This window comes from Glandiceps talaboti, chromosome 2 (assembly GCF_964340395.1).
Source record: "Glandiceps talaboti chromosome 2, keGlaTala1.1, whole genome shotgun sequence".
NCBI lineage: Eukaryota > Metazoa > Hemichordata > Enteropneusta > Spengelidae > Glandiceps > Glandiceps talaboti.
The window spans coordinates 12,177,180-12,199,826 of NC_135550.1; the positions used below are offsets into that span (position 1 = coordinate 12,177,180).

General features: G+C 37.6%; 1 protein-coding gene across 1 annotated transcript; it reads right to left on the reverse strand.

Moving 5' to 3' along the window:
* Positions 1 to 373: 373 nt before the first annotated feature.
* LOC144444290 (muscarinic acetylcholine receptor M1-like) lies at positions 374 to 5,248 on the reverse strand. Its single transcript, XM_078133707.1, has 2 exons — positions 5,243 to 5,248; positions 374 to 2,245 (listed from the first exon to the last, which is right to left on the reverse strand). Exon 2 carries the CDS (start codon positions 2,234 to 2,236, stop codon positions 374 to 376), a length of 1,863 nt encoding a protein of 620 aa, XP_077989833.1. The 5' UTR covers positions 2,237 to 2,245; positions 5,243 to 5,248.
* Positions 5,249 to 22,647: the final 17,399 nt, after the last annotated feature.

Below are 22,647 nucleotides of genomic sequence, written 5' to 3' on the forward strand. Positions count from 1 at the left end.
GTCATTACTGACATGCGCAGATAACGGGACAGACAGACAGACAGACAGACACTGAGATCGGCAAACACAGAATAAGATAAATAGACATAGAAGGATTGTGACAGACAAAAAAAACGAACGGAGGGACGGACGGATGAATAAGCAATATTCTGGTAAAGCAGAGCTCTCTAGTGTAGGTCCTACATCGTTGTTTTTTTAAAACTCGGTGGGATTACATACGATTGTCATACCAATCTTGTACACATTCTCGCAAACATGTTACCAATGTCGCAAAAGGGCCTGATGTTTTTACGACTATGCATGTTTTATATACGCCGCAAAGAGTTGAGATTGGTTTTACGACGGTAACCATACCACAATATCTTAAGTATCATTATTGTTTAGTAACGACTGAACGTCTAGGCGACGAACTGATCGATTTCTGAAAAGGTGGCCTATAGATTGCTCTCCTTGATTTTCTTCTCCACTGACAGGTCAAAATCTTCTGAAATGACGTTCTAAAATTGACATTACAGAGGGCGTAACAAAATGGGTTGATAGTACTATTAATATAACAGAGCCAATAAGCAGTGTTCCATAACAACGTGTTATTGAAGATTGACTTATAGAAAACACCAACGATAACAATGACACTGTAAAGGCTCCATGTTAAAATAAATGCTAGTAAAATCGCTGTCAAAGTTCTTGCCGCTTTCTTCTCTCTTACAATTTGCAATTTTTTCTTTTTAGTAATGCTTTCCCTGGCCTTATGAGTCAGGACTTTATTAACTGAAATGGTACTTATGCCGCTGTTTTGAACGTGAGTGTTTCTTATGTTTCTACTAGGGCTGTCCGCAGTATCACTGAATGTACTCGACATAGAGCTGGCACTGGGACGTTTAGCCTTGTCTACAGCAGTCACGCGGCTGACTTGTGGGTCGAAGCGATTAACTGATTCAACACGCTGCTGTCTTGATTTAGCTTTGGGTGCAACAGGTGATTTTATTCTAGGTTTTCGTCGATTATTTGCAACGGGCAGTTTGTGATGTCGACCACGGCTATCCTGTGTAAAAATAGTGGGTGTCTGTGGAGCGTTCTCTATTAGTGTTATCTTTGCTCTGCACTCTTCATCAGAAGAGTTATCATCCGAGTCGGGCAGCTTGATGAGTATCGTGTACAAAGATGCTGCGAAAGTGCCATTGGCATTCCTGTTTTGAGGAGACTCGGCTATGATATCGGCAGATCCATTCCTGTAGGGTCTTGGTGTACATGTAGGCGATATCACATGATTTTGCTGACGTAAGGACGACGAAGCTGAATGAATCGGTGTCCCCATCCCATCACTACTGTCTTCAAATTCGTACTCGCCACCTAAGTCACTGATCCTACAACAACTGCAACACACAAATCGCTTAAACGTCGATCCTGGAACAGTACTTTCCGCAAAATCCGAAGTCAAATTTTCGGTTTCATGACGATCGGCCACCCCTATAGATGGTTTCTTGTTATTTTTGCGTTTAGTCTTTGTCTCCTCGCTCCCTCCCCCTTGAAGTTTCTTCAAGTCTCGCGAGCGTTTCTCTGTTTCTCGCCAGATCCTGTAGTACAGTACAATCATGATTATAACAGGTAAATAGAAAGCAATGCATATGGTAATGATTGTCAAGGATGCCTCGTCGTAAATAAACTGAACGTAACAGTCAGTCTCCGGTACGCTATTCTCCCCACGAATGTACGGCCAACTGACAATCAACGGTGGCCATATTACAAATGAAATCGTCCAAGCTGCTGCGATCATTATGATGGCCTTCTTTCCAGTTCTGTTAGTCCTGTAAGATAACGGCCGAGTTATAGAAAAATATCGGTCGAAGCAAATCACACAAAGATTCATAACTGAGGCGTTACTCGCTAGGTAGTCGACACATAGCCACATATTACAGATGACTGGTCCTAACGTCCATTGTCCCTGTACAATGTAGACAGTGAATAGAGGCATGGATATTAGTCCTATGATGATATCAGCTGCAGCCAAGCTCAGCAGGAAATAGTTTGTGACAGTCTGAAGCTGTTTGTCGATTTTGAAGGATAACCATACCATTATATTTCCACCGCATGTTACAAATGACAGAAGGCCGCCTATGGAGCATATGAAAATAGACGCCAAGACACCGAGAGGTTTTGCACTTGGAGTGGTGGTATTTGTTGTATTGAAACCCGTGTATGATAGATTCGGATAGTCGTCTTCGTACTGCAGGTCCATTCTTCGCCTCTACAAACAGACACAAGAAAGTGGTTAATAAATGTAACACAGAAATAACACAGTTAGCCAGGCGAAGGTTTGCGCAGCACGTAACGAGTAGATGATGGTTTTTTTTTTAACATTATGATACAGTTGAGGCCAACGCTTCCGTGACATGCCGGGGAAAATCGGGTTAATATTTGGACGAAGTCAAATAGACATCGGGCAAATGTTTTAAACAAATGTTTGCCAAACATGAATTAGATCGGATAATGTTTTCATGAAAATAATCATCATATATATCACGTAAAAAAAACCACAGTAACGTTTTCACAACCGCAACCTTTCTTTCGTACATGCATACGTTTGAACACAAAGTTACAATTCAATGCATTCCACCATTCTACCAATAAACAACTTTTTTTGGAAACGTGATGTTTTAGGTTGAGGGTGAAAAGCAGCTGCATTATATTGGTACGTTTTTGGTTGGTTTTGTAGCACACAGTGACTTTGTAATAATACTGTACATCCTTAAGTACACTTCATATTGAATCTCCCATATGAGTCAACTTTGCACGCAGGCGGACGCAGCTGTGCATATGTATTAATGGCATAAACATGGGGCACTAAATATTATTCTTCATCCCTGCTTCTGTCATCAAAAAACATGTGTACAGCGAACTCACATGCACAATATATACCTATTGTACAATTCATTACATGTAGCCTAAAAGGGTATGTGAAAAAAGGAAAAAAAAGAAGAGATGTTAACATTTGCGGATGTAACGTTTTAGGAACAAAAAAGTTATATTGCAAAGATTGGCAACGTAAATGTTTTGGCAAAACGAAGTAATGCATTGATTTTTTTTCTCACAAAATACGTGAAATATCATCGTAATTGTTTCTTAATAGGAAAAAATATCACACATAAGTCTACTCCAGACTACTATTACTCGATAACATCATAGCCTGGCAAGGCGGTACCTTTTGATAAAACGAATTTCCAAAACTCTAAATCGATTGAAGAGTTATAGTGATGTTTATTTTGAGTTTACCCGTCGATAAAGTACAGTACAGGACATTTAGTGCATGTTAACAGATAGTCAACAAAGAATGGTGGGTGGAACAACATTCACACGCCCTCCTGTAAAATAGTTCTCTTCATTATGATATTACATCGACCGCAACAATACTGACAATACAGAGTACTGTAATAATACACCTAGCCCTAGTAATTGCATTGTTTGGCCAATTCCAAGAGACACACAATGTGGGTTGTATGTTGGCACGTCTTCCCAGACTGTGCTTTGCCTAGATTACACTGCACCGTTCTAAAAAATTGCCATATACTAATTTCGACTATAAAACGAGACGCTATTCCAAAACAATTGTCACTGAGAACTCTAATACAGCCTGTTGCAAATTAGTATTCAGTGGCTCTGTTTGGTACAGCCATGCAGACATCAATAAGAGGCTGCACATGCCACACTTTAAGACAACAAGATTGAATGAATACAGTTTCTTGCAACATTTGGTCAAAATGAAATGAACTATAACATGCCACAGTGCGCCCATCAAAACACTGGTGCCTGTATGTCTGCATCTAGTTGCAGTACGTTTTAAATGGTTTATTTCATTGAGTCAAAATGTAGCAAGAAATTGCAATCAAAATATGCAGGTTTATTCAATGGTCTTATCAAATCGTTTTTGTTTTCAAGTGGTTTTATCAAACAGTGAACACTAACTTGCAACGAGCGGTAACGTTGAGCTGTAACATATCTCGGAGGTAATCTACATGGGAAATGCTAACACTATTAGATAATCAATCATCTCGGCCGTTATGAACATATTTATTCTACTATTTTTAAAAAACCAATATTAAGACGTAGCATAATGTGACGTGACACTTTGACGTTTACTTTCAGTTACGGAACCATGTATAAATTGAACAAAATATGATCAGTAAAAACAAATTTGTCAAAAGTTACAGCTTACAAAATTGATATGGATGGGTAACATACACAGATCCCTCACAATTCATATGTAATTTGTTGCGTGCTTAAATAGACGGTGTACTGTCAACTTAACCATTATTCAAAATACTGGGGGTCTTTAAGTGAATATAGAAGTTTAATTATTAACTTCATTCAGAGCAACATCCATGTCATGGCAATTTCCTCCCGAGTAAAAAAAAACCCACCCCACAACTCTAATATTTGCAGTCTGTTCGATTTGATCGATTGTGCGATAGTGCGTCTCGTTGTGTGTGTGTACACGGACACACATATCGTCAAGAGACTTTAAAACATACAGTGATAAATTAGCATTGTATTTGTCAAGTTTCCACTAATAGAAACTGGATTTAAACAATGACGCAATTTACCTCATTATCGCTAATTAATGTTAGTTTTATGACCCTGGTCCTGTGTATCACTGTGATAGTAATATAATCCAATAACTCGTTGAAGTAATGGTGACTATAATGTAAAAAAATAAATAAATTCATAAATTTAAAATAAAATAAAATAAAATAAAATAATTTAAAAAACCCGAATTGAATACGAGTATCATATTTAGGGGCTACAGATACTGGGTGAACTTGAACTAGATATACACACTGCTTTAATATCAATGTTGTATCAATTTCTCAACTAAACGCCACCTTCCAAATCCTGTTCTCTTCTTCTTTTTTAAAGTCATTTTTGGCTGGGCGACCATGTATTCAAATGTGTAACTCGAGCAGTCCGCTGACGTTTATATTAGACATAACATGCTTTACATGCTTCATTGTATATGAATTGGTCAACTCAGTTCGTGTATAGACATTTCCAGTATGCAGTAGCGTAAATGAATTCGCCGGTGAATTCATCGCCGGAGCAATTTAAGTTTGCCATTTATATAGACATATGTTCGCTTTCAATGGAGAAGGAATTTCTACGATTTTTTTTTTCACTCTGTCGTTCTACTCTCCTTGTCATTGCATTTAGTACATTAGTCGAGAGTAACATTGCTTTATACTTATCTCACCTTTCTATTCCATTCTGACACAACATTGCACTCTCCGCCATAATATCACACAAACACTGCAATTGAATTGGACCGTGTATCTCTGATTGTTCACCGACACGTATTGAATGAACAAGAGAACAAACACAGAGTAAATAATAGAGTGAAAAAAAAAGCTTGAGTCGATATCAGTTCGCAGGCATTTACCTTAATGTGTTCTGGATAAACATACAAATTAATGGGATCGGAAAATTGTTGTCTGAACTCGATTTATTCGCTATGGGAGATTAAGATCGTTTTCCTTTAGCTTTTTTGCTGTGTTAGTAGCTGTCTGTGTCAGCTTGTGGATGCTTAAATACCAAATCCCACTCCAAAAAACAACAAACACCCTGGCTATATGCACTAGTGTTGACTCTGTGTAGAGCTAAGCTAAGCCTCAACAAAGTATTCGCCGATACAAAGTGTGGTTGCTGTTATAAACCGAGCGTAGTTATGTACAAGTGGTAGTTACTGCGTGACCTCTCTCGCACCGGAGGTTTATTATTGGATATAAAGTAAAGGTATGCATGTGGTAAATATAAAGAATGTAGACATTTTTTAGTCGTGTTACAAAAAAAAATCACGACATTTTGATACAAACAAGTCGACATGAATAGCCCAATAATGCGCTCAACTGCTATGGTAACGAAACTGGAGGAGTTCCATACGATCGTCTGACTAGAAGTGTTGGGCAGGCAGGCAGACAACAAATGCAATATTGTTTGTTGGCATGTTTACATTTATCGTGTTTTCACCTGATTAGGTTAAGGTATGTTAAAGCGACGTAAAGTGTCTTTGAAGGGGCCCTAAATTTTCATGTTTAAGGCGCATAAAATACCCAAATAAATTGGACCAACGCAGACAGATAAGAGGTGTATTGATAGTCCTGTATGAAAGGTAATGACTAGTATATCAGTTAAAAGTTTTTACACAAAACACACCTCTTTAAGTTATTTACTTCTCATATACGAGAAAACAGTGTGACACGGGTCACAAAATTCCAAACCACTGTTTGAGCAGTTAGCAATTACCTGCAAAGTTTTGTAGCGTACAATTACTCTTAGATCACGTTGTTCTATTCAGCAAGCGACCATAAAAAATACAACATCGAGCTAAAAAGACCTTGAGTGCAGCTGACATGCTCGCACTATGTTATTGGAATGTAACTATGGTCCTTTACTATACAAGTACGACCAGTACTCATGACACCCCCTTCTCCAAAAAAAATGGCTATTTTTTTTTATACTTTTCTAAAACAGATCAAGGTGTTGATGATTTTAAACACCATTACTGTTGTATAACTGTTACAGTGTCAGCCACATGATGTGATTCGATGATCTTTGACTTTTGAATGCACCTGTCACAATTTACAACTTGGTGATCACAAACACTGACATTTCACCAGTTTTACACAACGCGTGGCATTCCTGACAGAAGTTGCTCTCGTCTCCTAATATCTAACGAGGAATGCTGCAAAGGGAGCTTCAGTCATATTCAAAACAAAGTTAAGTAATATGGTATTGAACACTAACTCCATTCAATGATCTAAAGTCAAAAGGCAACTGGCCAACACTTGTAGAGCGACATGGTAATGGTTATCAGTAAATCTTAAAATACAACGCTTACCGGATTATGTCTGTAATTCCACAATAGGTCAATCCATGAGGACGACTTCCATTACGGCACATTAGCATTACTAACTATTTTTTGAATAGTATAACCCTGCCAGTGTTACACGGCGACGACTTTATGCGTTAGTCCGCGTGAATGCAATGGGACTACCAAGAGAATCAATGGTATGACCATCGCACCATTGCGCATGCTTGTTTAGAATCAATGCTCTTGTCAGCAAATTACCTTGTACGTTATTTCACTGGGTGATTAATCTATCCATACACGCCCCTATGTCTACCTTGCTGGGATTACACACACACTCTCTCTCTCTCTGACATTACACCTGCCTTGAAAGTACACAAAGGAAATTACAATTTGTGATATATGTACAGCAATATTTCATGACCAATTTTTAAAGAAAAATGTAGTCAAATGCACTGAGTTAAAGTGCTCTTTTTTTCTCTCTCTTTTCAATACATTTTGAAAAGGTGGACATAAATTGTACTCTCTATCGCCTCTTTAGGATAGGACACATGGGATTCACCGATGCTTGCATCAGCTCAACCGTGACTTCTTCACCAGTCGGCAGAAAATCGAGGTAAACGGGGCGTTGCCCGCATTGAAATTAAAAGTGTTCTCGACAATGGATTATTGAGATTCCAGTAGGATGACATCTCTTTACACTCAATTGCCGCGTTTAGAAAATCGTCACGTATTACGTACCAGTACAAGATGTATCTTGGTCAAAAGAAAATAAAACCATCGTGCTCCAAGTAGACAACCGAGCAGGCATATTTGTTGAACGAATAAACAAATCTATTTAAACTTTTGATAAATGAAATACATATAGAGAACACAGTAACATTGCAAACTAATGAAACAATTACCTGAGTCAATGTTAGCACGAGGCCCTTGAATAAACGTAGCGTGGGGGAGTGACAGATTATTTGCACTGAACATCCAGGTCAGTAAATTCAGACACCCGGGTCCATAAAATGTACAATGTCTCCTATTGGTACCGAGGGGTCGCTACCCTGCTGCTTGCATTGGTACCATGTTTTTTTTTTGGTATATAGCGTTGTGTGTACTTTGGAGTTTGTTTGTCTGTTCGCACGTGTTTCTATATACTACATCTAAATGTACAACTTTACATGAGTTTTTTGTTGAGTCGATCAGAGAATAAAAAAAAATTAGCACACTATCACATTAAAACAATAAACGCCTTTAAATAGTCAGTTTTTATTGCTCTGTTGATTTAAACCCCGAGGCTCCTTGATCAGAATGTAATAAACATAGCTATCCATCATCGTAACGGAAAATGATAGATTCATTTGAGAAATAAAATCCAGTGCGTATTTTAAAAGCCAGCAACTCGTAAATAACGACAGTACAGCTGCATAGAGGTACACAGGGCTAGGTCAAAGGTCAGATAATCATATCTACCATAGGCTTCCATGTACAAATCAACAATTCTGTGATCTATGGTGATTTATAAATAATATTGATGATAAAAATGATAACCTTTGACCCCAGGAGTTGATATTTAACCCCATAAGTGTAACATAGTACAAGTGTGAACAGAATATGAATTACAATTTGATAGACTGAATACACCGTCCCCATTGCTACCACCACCACCACCACCCAGCCACTACGTCCACCACCACCACCACCACCACCACCACCACCACCACCACCACCACCACCCAACCACTACGTCCATCACCACCACCACCACCACCACCACCACCACCACCACCCAGCCAGCCATGGCACCACCCTAAATTGTTCTAAATTTAAAAATGAAGTTAACGAACCGTCGAATATATCTTTATGTTGGCCGCGACTCGGTATATATTCATCACCATTAATAGAGCAGTCTTGTACGCTTTGAAGATTTCAAGGGTATCGATTATATCTCATTCTTCTTATTCCTTCAGGCTATTAGTACTGAAAGCCTCACTCTAAACACCATCTCAGTAGAAAGAGAACATGCCTATTTGGTTGATAAATATCTTGTTGTGTTCTCAAAGTAGTATGCAGACGAAGAACCATGCCAACGTTTACTGTGTCATTTCATGAACTTGGCTGGTGACGAAAATACGAAATATAATAATGCCACCTAATAAAGGCAAATATTTGGGTATTCTTTCATGACACTTTATGAGTATAAAGGTGTTGTTGCTCTGGTTGTTTTTCGCGAAAACATATAGGTAATAACAAAGACATGTTTCTGATAACCTTGAAGTTGAACGTTTAATCGATATAAAAGGTCAGAAAGTGACTTTGAATAATTGTTTTCTAACAAATGTTTAACAAATCGAAATGCTTGTATCAGGCCAAATAAAAAGAATGTGTGTTTCCAATAACCAGACCTACCATAGTTTAAGCCTCTCACCGCATATTTTTTTTTAAATATTAAAAAACAAAAAAAAGATAAATTCTTTGTCTTCTTAACCTTCATGCAAGTCTGTTTTCTTCCCCCAATGATGTCTGTACATATTTATTCAAACTATCACAGAAGGGATATTCTGATCGACATTTTGTATGATTTAGGGTCGAAGCTATATTGTTACATCAAAATTAAAAAGATAAAAATAAGATCGCGACCTAAGTACCCTATTTTGTGATGCCATGTTATCGAAAAACACACAATTATTCCCCCCCCCGCCTATTATAATTGTTAATTTGTTGATTTGTTGAGTACAGTCGCAGTGGTGGTGCCAGCAATGGCGGTGTTCGACAGGAAACCCCAATTTCAGTAGTGAACGTGTGACATCACAGGGAGCAGGGAGCAGTGAGCATGTGATATTGAATTTGACTGATTTTTCTGCTGTTGCTTCTTTCCCCTCTTTATTCAGTCGTTAGTCAATAAAGAGGGAAAGAAACAACACAGCAGAAAAATCAAATTCAACATCACATGCTCACTGCTCCCTGTGATGTCACAAGTTTATACATATTTTGACCGTTCTTTCACCCATATCAAATAATACCTCTTTTCTTGAAGGACCAATGCTACTACAATGCAGTGTCAGTTATCATAATTTCAAATGATTTTGGGGGACAAGCGAAAATTAAAAAAATCTGAAATAGCGTTGTAGCATTTCAAGCCTACAGGTACATTTAAAATAGTCAAACAAATCAAATCAAATCAAATCAAATCAAATTCAATAACATTAAATCAAATTACGATGCTCGTGACTTGGGCGAGTCTGAGTAATAATGTTTTATGAAAATACTCTGCGAAACATAAGACTCGTGTATTGGCGAAGTTTGACGTTTTCACTCTTGTCTTTGGTGTAAGATACTAATCGCTTGTGGAGTGCAAGTAATAGCGTAGTGTGTGGCTTTGCTCCGAAATAGGCTTGGAGAGTTATTTTTTCAGATTATTAAGTTTCAAGTTGTTCTACGTACTATAGCAATTTCCATAAACTAGTGGCCAGTGGCAGGACCTTTAGGGAGCCTGTAGTAATTACACGGGGTGGGTCGGGGGAATGGGCGGGGGGGGGGGCATATTTGATTTTGGTACGATCTCACCAACTGCCATCAGTTCCAAATCCTACTGCTACCACATCCCACCACTTCCACCATTGTAAAGTAAATATCAAACATAGCGAAATACAGTGAATTAATTAGTTGTGGTGTGAGGAGAGAAGCGGGTCTCACAGTAGCAAAGGGAGAACAGTATGGCATGATATTGGGGACAAATGTGGTGGAGTGGAGATGTTGACCTCAGTCCTGAGGTTGTCAGTGGTGTGTTCATCTAGTCTTTGGGGTTCTCGCCTTCAGCTCAGTCAATTAGATCTATACAAACACAAACCCACTGCACTGTCACAGTGGTGGTAATCGTGGGAAACCGCAAATGTATATACATTAAAAGGTATCAATATGGTGGGATCTTTTCTGCCCTGTCTATAGTGAGATTTGAACCCAGGACTTCCTGAGTACAAATCATCTTGAGCTCTAACAGCTACGCCACAGGGAGGCATTAAATAAGATTTTTTTTCATTGAAATATTTGAACAGGGAGAGTGTCATATTTTAGAGAAAGGAAATAGTGGGAGGGTCACTTTTTAGCACAACCGACTAGGGGAGACTGAGGTTTATTTCTCACGGCCTTCCCCCTGTAATTAATGAAGGCTCCCTTAACTCGCTTTATTGAAAACAGGATCTCTGCACCATCATTTGTCGTCACGTTTCAGCTGCATTCCTCGCCGTGCAGATGATGTAATATCCCATCATGCTGTCTAGTAATGCAATACTATCTCGTACTAAATACCTATTGACACAGACACTTGTACTAACTCTATGCAGGCAGAAAGTGCGACAGCTTCACAATATGTACATTTAGAAATGAAAGATATTAACCTCGAAATATTAACCTTGAGGAACAATAAAACCAAGGTTAACTACATTTGTGACATTGCGGGGATGTAAGTATTGATAACGCTCTCCTGATCTGAACAATATTTGGCATTGATAAAAAATGTCAAGGTCAAGCTCAGAGTTGAAACAAAGTTTTTATTCGCTTTGTTACAACTTTTTTTATTTTTGTCGCTGTATTTCGCTCTAGGGAAACTTACAAGCTGGTAAAGAAGTAAGCGGGGCATGTGGGGTACAGCGTAATTCAAATATAGCTATAACCAACCTCGAATACATACACATTTACCGATTAAAATTACACATGCTGCACTTTTTAATAACCATGGCAACAGGATTTTGCATCCATCGGGCACTAGGTCCTTTCTGATACGTCCGAAAACTTACAAGTTGCCAAAAGCTTGTAAAGTCGACGATGACTCATTCAAGTGCACGCTACAATACAGCGCCCCCTTGCGATGCAAAATGCAAATCTGAATTGATATCCAATTGGTGAATAGCATTGAGAACGTTATTTCAATTATTTGCCATTACTGTTCGTTCGTTATAAACAGTATTGATTATAAACGCATTTATGTAATAAATTTATTTGTTCTTTTATAGCTTTATAATGCATTTAGTGATCGTTAAAGTCAATCGAACAACGACAGTATCCCCGGTAGGTAGGATTCCACTGTTATTTTAATACCGTTGCTAAAGTCGGACACAAAGCTAACATATCAATCTTTTAGTCTATCGCCGACTTAATGAATAACAAATCGTCGGTTAATTGCAGTAGTTAAGCATTACAACTCTGACAGGCCGAGTGACTCCATAGCCGGGTTTTTCCCCACCTTCAAATTCTGAGCATGCATGTTCTTCTTATCTTGACGTCATGGAAATAACTGTAAGCTACAAAATCTAGCTGGATTCAGTCTATTTTGTGTGGCGCATTTAAAAATCCACATCTTGTCCTAATTCCGGAGAAACCAACGATATCATATCGCATTGACGATCCGGTAAAAAGTACTGCCTATATATACTATCAAGTCGAAAGAATTTTGAAGAAGAAAAAAAAAAGAAGAAGAAATATATCAGATGACGGAAAGTGATATCAAAGATGACACACGACCAATGGGGAATTTGATAACTCCGTATCCATGCAAGCTTGCCTGGTATCTGTGTAATATCGTAATAGTAGCAAACGTAATGTATCGAATCCCATAATACTGATGTACTACCTTTTAATGAGTCTCGAGATGACAAATCGAGCGACATCTTTATCATGCATGACTGGTTTTTTTTTTTTTGTAGTACACGCGACAGGGGAATAGACCATATCCTCTCCGATATCAACCAGAGTCAGTAGCTTTCAAGTTTCTAGCATTGCATGATCCCGGGCATTGTATTGCATCCACACGAAGATATAGGGCTGTACATGTCGTCGTGAGTATGGTGACCTCTGCTAACGAGGTCAAGTGTGCGTGGAATGTACTAATCGATTTCTCTCGACTTTAAAATTGGAGTAATTAGAAACCACCGTTTACAATTAGCCAATGGATTTTTTTTGGGGGGGGAGTAGACATTGTAGAGTCTCGTCAGTTCTTTAACAAAGACAACATAATACATATATACCACATACCTAGCTTTTATTGCTGACTACGAGGTATTTTAATATCGCTAAGGATTTTCACCTATGAATCAAGTGTCGGTTCCGTGCTGGCATCTGACCGTTTATTTTCAACTTTGTGTCAATTTAAAATGGAAATCATACTGCGAAATCGTGACTGTGTTGATGTAAAATGATATGCGAATTCTCAATCGTCAGCTGTATTGTTGCGAGACCTTGCACAAGTCAAGTGTTCAGATGAAGTACATGTATATATATACCGTGTCAAGGCAAGGGATCCATTTCCAGATGACTGAGTACGTACAGCTTTAAGGCCTCTCGCGCCATCTGCCATTACCAGTCACCTCAAAGAATTGAAGTTTATTTACCATTAACACATTATACATTATGTATGTGTGCCATGCCAGCTTGAGGCCATGTCAGATATAATACTTGATTTAATACAAGTGCATGCATATCCACGGGGTAGTAGATGTTCGAAAAATCTACTTCGACATACATGACATAGCTCAGCGGGAAACAGCATTTTGTCCTGACCAACACTGTCACTTGAGCCCACAGATATAATTCTTAAAATATCAAGGCAGATCATGTAACTGGTTAATCTTTCATGAGCTCAAGTAGATCTTAAGCGATTTTACTTTTTTTTTTCACTGAGAATAGAATGGTCAGTATGCAATACGTCTTTTGTGTCATTTTTTTCTGCTATTGGGCACCAGACCGCAAATAACTAGAAGTTTTATAGCCTCTTGGATGAATACTTGGATGACGAAGTGTGGCAAGGTCGGTTCTAATTAAGAATATCACCAGGCACACTTTTGTAAAGCAGCATTTTTCGAAATAGACGTACCGGTAATAATATCTGCATTTGTAAGGCATGAAGTCTGCGGAATCTCTACCCAGGCAAAAAAACAAACAAACCAAAAACAAAACAAAACAACACTTCAAACACGCAGACACGTAAGTTTAAAGTTGAATTGTCGTCTGATGCGCATGTCCCGGACTCGAACGATAGGCTCTTTATACTGTTGGCAAATACGATGCGTCGCGTTGTGACCACCGTTTTCCGATAAGTTCCGACAAAGTCCGACCACCACCACACGAATTTGCATATTTGCATGACACCAGATTTAATTCACATGGGGGGGGGGGGGGGGGCTCTTTCGTAAGTGAAGTAAATTTCTGCTCAGAAACAAACTTAACTTTTGTTTGGAGTGTCACTAAGTACTGGTTAGGTTTTTGTAGGGTGGGACCCCAAGAATAGACACTCATGGTATTGTGTAAAATGGATGATTGTCAACATAATTAATGAAAATACATATAAGTTTATATGATAACTCTAGGTCTACGTGTGCACGCACGCGCACACGCTCCTAAATATTAGAAAAAGAATTCTCCTCTGAAAACTGTAGGCGTCTTTTCATAGAACTTTCCCGAACATACTGCCGTGAATGACTTCCAATTCAGACTTTGAAATATTTTATATATATAGTTGAATTATTGGTATAAAACTTCTCAAAAACCTCTAATATGGTAATTTCCTACAATCATTTAAAAATATCTCCGATTGTGTCAAATATACCTTTAACGCCTATTAGGGAACTTGCAATCCAGCCTGAGCATACTCAGACGCAAAGGACCATGGGATTATCTGTGGTTATTGTAATACCTAATCTGGAGCTACCGATAAATAAACCTCCCGCAATGGTCAAGGTGACTATGAATTGATCATTTGTGGTTACAAACAATGTAACATTATTGTTTACAATGCTAATTGGTTTAATAGTATTTAATATCACATTTCCCATGATGCAACATTCAACATGTCGGATTTGCAAGTTCCCTATTGACTACCAAGAAGTCATGCCACGGATTAATAATATTGTAGTTTCAAATCGGTAGATGATTTCATGAATACTAAAATAACCAACTTGTTGAAATCGCCGTGTTTAACCCAATTCCTTGTAATCTCACTCTCTGACCTGTTCAGTCTGTGGACATGACATTTTAGCTGAGCACGTTTTCACGATCTACCAACTCTATATATGATACAGCTCTAACGTATTCAACTGGGCACATCATGTATGGCATAGCGTTGGGAGTTACCCGGATGTCTACCGACAAAGCCGTCGATTAGAATAGTTTATCGATTACGTATAATTGTCCTTAGATCAAATACACAAGATAGAATGTCAAGTGGGACCTTGACATTCATAGACAAACACGTGATCAAAATACTGAACATTAACTATCATATGTGATTCATAAAATTGATATATCTTCCTGTGCTTTGGAATTATATCAAATGATCGAAAATTATAAAAATTTGACGACGCTATCAATTTTTATGACTTGTGTAATAATCAATCATACATCGTTTAAATAACATAAGTGTATGTCCACGTTGAGATAAACGAAGATTTGTCAAGAATACCAGCAGAATTTTCACTGTGTAGTTTGGCGCTAGAATTTGTGCACACATCATCATTTTCTTGAATCCCTTTCTGTGCTTTGACGCAAGAATCGGTGGACACACCATCATTCTTTCTTTAATCGTGTATCATTATGACGATTGTATTCTGCAAACCGACGTCATTGTATCGTACTTCAAAGCAGCCGCATATTCGCACTGTCACATTAAATTTTGGATTTGAAGACAGAATACACAGCCCTATCAGTACAGCGTATTTGCAAGCATGACACCACGACTCATTGACTATGTATATTACATATGGACTAATTCACTTTGAGATACTAAATATTGGTGGCTATATATCCTTCCAATATTGACAGGCGTCAAGCAAGACACAAGCGTCTTACTGCTTTTTTTGTAGTAATACCAAGAATCACACCACAGAAACACATCTGCATTGTTATATTCGTTACAATTTTGTGGGAGGCGAATGACATTAGATTGTAAAAATAGTGATGGAATGACGTGTACATTTTGTGAGTAGTGATTGAATGACGTGTACATTTTGTGAGTAGTGATTGAATGACGTGTACATTTTGTAAGTCGTGATGGAATGACGTGTACAATTTAATAGTAAGTAGTAATAGAATGACGTGTACATTGTGTTAGTAATGGTGGAATGACGTGTTCACTTTGTGAGTAGTGATAGAATGACGTGTAACTTTGTAAGGAGAATGGAGTGTACATTTTGCGATGGAATGACGTGCATATTTTTGTGAGTAGTGATGAGATGACGTCTACAGTTTGTGACGTGATTCGTAAACGTGTGTACATTTTGTGAGTAGTTATAGAATGACGTGTGCGTTTTGTAAGTAGTGATGGAATGACGTGTGTGTCTTGAAGGTAGAGTGACGTATGCAACTTAGTAAGTAGTGATAGAATGACGTATACATTTTGTAAGTCGTGATCGAATGAAGTGTACATTTTGTGAGTAGTGATACATTATTATTACGCATGCATTTTGTGAGTAGTGATGGAATGACATGTATACAAGTGAGTTGTGTAAGTGAGAGAATGACGTGTACAATACTGTAAGGAGTGATAGACTGACCTCTGGCGTCACGTATTTCACTGACTAGCCACGGAAAGACCTTTGGATAATCGTTGCGTTGAAAACCTAGAACCTGACTCGAATATAACCATCTACTTGACATATATAGTGATTGACAAGTAAACGCGCGTGATATATATAAGACACATTTAGTTACCACGGGGCGTCTGACATGTTATACCGGACGATGGATATCCACATTCTAAGTATCGTTTTCTCAGACACATGCAGAGTCTACAGCACTTGAAACATTAGGAATATTAAAGCGATTAATAACCTGGAAATAGACAGGAAACAAATTAACCAGACTATTTTTATCTTACTGTATAAAAGTAATGAATTAACTTCTCTTCTTCAAACTACAGTATTGGTTTTATACAATGCGTACGTGCATATACGAAAGTCCCCGAATACACACTATCGTCACCCGAAAATTTGTAGTTTTCAATTCAGGAATAATTATGTTACATTGTATTTCAATTGTTAATATTATATAAACCCGAAGGACTTTTTACATCTCGTTTCATATTATCTATATAATATTTTGTACTGTTATTCTACTTATAATAGGGAGATTTTGTGACGAGTCACACTCAATGGAACAGTTATAGATTTACTTTCTTACGGGCCATAAACAAAACAATATTTATTCGGTAAGTAGAATACCATACGATTCAACTGTAGTGAACCAGTGACCGCTGAAAGTAGAGAACCGATCTAAAAAACAAGACGTCTGACGTGACCAAAACACAGAACGGGAATTTAAAGTGGAATTTCAGATTTGTGAGACATGATGTATATACCCTAAATTACTGAGTGATTTGGTAAACATGACGCAAAGTACTCGTACGAGTCATCACATGCCATTACTGCATGTACTAGTAGGTTACATTGTTAAAAGGCCATAGGTCCACAGACGATCATACGATAACTTTACTCTTCCACTTGATGGTGTCTGGCAATTGCTAATAAAGAAAGAGATGTTTATCTTTACTTTTCATTTCTTTTTTCTTGCTTTCTCTCAGTGTCTATCTGTTTGCCAGTCTGTTTGCCTACCTGCGTGCCAGCCTGTTTGCCTGCCTGCGTGCCTGTCTGTCTGTCTGTCTGTCTGTCTGTTTGTTTTGCCTCTTCTATGAACACCTTTCTATGACCTCCCTTAACTTAACTGTTACCGAAGCTTAAATTAAATTTCGTATCTACAATTATATATATATATATATATATATATATATATATATATATATATATATATATATATATATATATATATATATATATATATATATATATATATATATATATATATATATATATATATACACTTCTACTCCCTTGTGTCGTGTATGAAAAGGGAGCATTCAACAGAAGATTGTGTGCTAACATGTACAATAATGGTCAAAGCTGATCATTTGCAAGTTAACAAGATAAATCGTATATGATCCAACGAACACGAAGAGTTCCCAAGTATCAATCTAGCCACGGCTCTATCAACCAACGTTATCTCTAGATAGTATATAACAGCAGCGTTATTGCTGAACACGAGCGGCTTGGAGTCTCACTGTACTAGTCGAGTTTATAAACGTTTTTAATCAGGTGAAAATACTTGCATAAAACCTCAATTCAACTAGAATTCTAGTATCATGTTAATATTGACGCAAGCCTTCTAAGTTCTAGGACATTACAATTGTCTTCTTCTGGCATAGCTAGAACAGTTAATTGCATAGTAAGGACATTTTTTATACTATAATAAATGACGTCATCGGATCCTTTATAAGTTATATCTCAATACCAAGTTGGAGTTCAGTCAGGCAAGTAATGGTCAAGTATATGATTCACAAACTTAGAATGCTGCGAGTATCTTCTGAATATACAGGCAAAATTGCGTACGCCCAGAAACGTATGCACTCAATACTCTCTCCTTCATAAATACCAACGGCACATCGCAAATCATGTAACTTCGATAGCAATAGGATAATTGAATTAAATGTATCGTGTGTAGTTACTAATATAGTTGACAGATGGTTCATATCTAGACGTGCTATGAGTATTGTGTGATAAATAAACATACATTTTACAGAGTAAAGCAAAAGGGCGTATTAAAGGGGAAACCTTCCAACGACTCGTAATCATTGGACCCCCTTTACAAAATTACCACAAATTGCAATTAAATGTATACCTATATTTTATAAAGAGTGGTACTAAAAGTGTGTAATCTCTGTCATCAATATTTTGAAAAAAAATAGTACCTAAAATCTTGATACTGTTGACCTTAGCCTTAAAGTCTAGGGTTTCAATTCCAGGTTCTCACATTTGTGTTATCTAATACATATTAGTGAGGCCGTAAGCATTACATAGGATTATCCCTTTGTGCTGGACCAACTTTCTTATAACTCTGCCAAACATATTTTTTTTTCCACACCTAGATTTAAATCTTACTCCTAACTGGGCCTTTAACAAATGTTCAGCATTTGATTCTGGGTCCATAGTACGTTTTATTAAATCAAACCATTTTGATTCTTTGATACCACAATGACACCCACCCCGTTGTTATTGTACCGGACATACACCGTCCATGCATTTCACTGACATTTCAACGACATACGCACCATATGCTACAAAAAAGTCTGTCATTGCTCTGACTCGCCCTATCCAAACCCACACCCCCACACACTCTCTCTCCAACTGTGTGATTTCCGTCGACGTTGGATTTGTCGGATTTGAACATAAAATTGCGAACATATTAATACAAATTATACAAGGTCAGTTGTGGGCGATGACGACACAATAAATTATTTGAATAAACCTCATATAAAAATAATGTTAAAGTATCCATAAGACACATATTACAAACGGTTGGACATACATGGGCTATTTCCTTTGTTTACACAGCCATACCGTTTCACTGACTGTTTGTTATTTTAGAACAAAATTACCCTTTGATGTATCATTATACAGTTGTAAGAACGCGGCTGGCACTTTGACAAGTCTTTGTGAAATTAGAATCACACGCTGTAATATTTAAAGGAAACGTTCAGTGTAAAACATACTGGCTCAAGTTTCTGAACGCCGGAGAAAATTATTTTCTCACAGGAAAAGGTAGATGACGAAAACGCCCAAATATAAAATATAGAACAGATAAAGGTTTGCTGTAGTAGTAACTAGACTTGTTGTAGTCATAGTAACTACTTTTGTTGTAGTCATGGTAACTGGGCTTGTTGTAGTCACAGTAACTACGTTTGTTGTAGTCATAGTAACTAGGTTTCTTGTCATAGTAATTAGGTTTGCTGTAGTAGTAACTAGACTTGCTGTAGTCATAGTAACTGCATGAGCTAAGTATTTGTAGTTTGTTGTAGCCTTGGTAACAGACTTGTTGTAGTCATAGTAACTAGAATAGTTGTAGTCATAGTAACCAGCCTTGTGGTAGTCATCGTTACTAGACTTAGTGTATCATATCAAGGGAGGTTTGTCGTGTATGCGTCTCGTTATCGAAAAAAGGAACACCCCTTCTATTATCATTTCTGTTATTTTGTTGTTGTTTGTAGTGTCGGACTCAACATAAGGCTTAATTGTTGGCGTTCAAGTCCCTGTTAGAAAATCTAAGGAAATATTTGGCTTCATCGTGCTTTGAAAATTAATCTTTACAAAGTTATTTGGAAATGAAAGAAGAAAAATACCGAAAGAAGGAAAACAAAAAAGAAGAGAGGGAAAAGATAACGTTATGCTACTCTGATTAAATTAAAACTGGGAAACTCATCCTTGTGTGTTTTAGACTTAGAAACAGGCGCTCACACTAAGTGTTGACAAATAAAACCGAAGTGCCTTTGGGGTTATAAGTAGCATGAAACTGTCACCTAAACTTAGATAGCGTGCGAAGTCAGCCCATTATTTTCAATTGAGTTGAGTTACGTATAATCACAAGTAGCCACTCATAACCAATTGCTCATGATAGTACTTGCTGCTCCATTCTACACCACAGGGACACTATTGCTTAGATTGTTATTTTAAGTAATATATATCACACGAATCCTGCTACTGCAAATGTATCAATATACGCTTTATACTAGGTATTCTTTTCATAAAAGGTTGGGGAAATATATTCAAGTTAAAACGTTGTTATATTTAGCCAGTAGACAAGGAAAACCACAATCTAAAAAAAAGAAGAAGAAATACTGCGCGCCCCTATGCTACATCCACTCATAGCCTCCCCCCTATCGCGTTGGGTCTAATGCTAAAATACACCGTATACGATAAGATCCATGAAGTAATCTGTCCGACGACGACGACCATGCTGTATTTCCATTAAAAACTCAATCTGGTAAATACATATTTCCTTTTTACGTCGTGGTTATACTCGTTATCCTGTTATATGACGCAATAGGTGTGTCATAAAACTACCACATATCAGGAGAATCAATGCGACTAACAGTTGGAAATGTGTTCTAATAAAATGAGGAAACTTCGTAAACAGTTTGACACTATAATTTTGACGATTGCTGTAATTTTTACGATTTTAGTGGTACGAAACTTTGAATTTATGTGTTGCCATTCTGATTCTCTCTCTCTCTCTCTCTCTCTCTCTCTCTCTCTCTCTCTCTCTCTCTCTCTCTCTCTCTCTCTCTCTCTCTCTCTCTCTCTCTCATTTTCTCTTTAAATTTTTAATGGAACACACTTTGTGTTTGATTTGAGTGATGTAAACTATATATCATTGCCAGAAATACGTAAATTTTGAGGTATAACTTAGATCTGCTCAAACCAAATATTAAGTGCATAAACGTGTGGGGTTTTTTGGGGGGCCGTAAGACAACACATTTCAGTTCAAGCTGCGAATTGGATTTACGACATGCATTTCAAGGTAAAATATGGAAAATACAATCAAGTTAATTTTCTTAGGGATTTCATCCATCAAAATGGATAATCCCAAACCAAGGTGAAGGTTACTACATACACAGATAATAAATCGGATTATCGTTGGGTACTTAAAAGCTTTGCTGATGTCGGATGTAGGATTGAAAGTTATAAAGATGTGGACAAAATGTGTCTGGTATTGTTATAGAAATAGTTAGTCGTGAATTCAACAGAAAGAAATGGTTCTATTTCCCGATGGCTCCATCTACCACCCATTTTATTTTAGTGTTCACTGGCTCTGTTTGATATTAAACCAATATATAGGAATCTGCACATGCTACATTCGGAGATATCAAGATTAAATTGATACAGTTTCTTGCGATATTTTGTTGTAAATGCTACCGTGCAGACATTGGCGCCATTATGTCTGCGTCTATAGTTGCCATATCTGAGAATGGTTTATTTCATTTAGACAAAATGTAGCAAAATCTTTCGATCTCTCTACCTTAAAGTGAAGAATGTGCAGTTTCTTCTTGGTTTCTATATCAAACAGAGCCAGTGAACACTTGCATAAAACCGACAGTAGATACTATTATAGCTGGGGGGAAAACTGAAGTTGTTCTTGTCTTGCACAATTATCCATACATCTGTGTCAGCTTGAAAACTCCATAGTGACCCAGGTGTATGTATTGAAAACATAAAGGCAGACTGCCTGTTTGTCAGATAGTGTATGGCTGATATCGAAGGTAATGATGCAAACGATAAAATTGGAGAAGTGGATTTCTTAAAATCATTCCACTTGCACCTACTCTTAGCGTCATAATTTAGAATGTTATCTTGTATAAAAATGTGATGCCATCAACTCAACACATGACAAAGACTTTTCCGAGATAAGTTCACGGGATATCACTGAAGGTATATGTGTACATTACCATATCATTCGCCCCAATCGGCTAACGTAAATGTAACGGTGCTCTGGGACGGTCGTCTCTCCCTTAGTCTAGTTCCTATATACGATACGATACGATACGAGTTACGATAGCATCCACATGGAGAGATTGGATGTAATCGTAACTTGTACCGTATAGGAATTAGATTATTTTTCCGACGGTAGTAAATGCTGAAAAGAACATTGGAGACCAATTCAGTAGAAAATGCTTTTTCTGCATTGAACACGAAACAACGACATTAGGTTAGAATGTTTGGAAAGTGATTTTTTTTTATTTTGATAGTACTGATAATCGATTTAGACACAATCCGAAATTACGATTGGTTGACTATTTCTGCATGTGATATAATGCTGGACATAATAGGTTGACTACTTTTATATATACTAGTAGTACGAGGTGAGACCCAATTGGCTGATTATTTCTACATGTGCTATAATGCTTGGCACGATTGGGTTCACTACTTTAC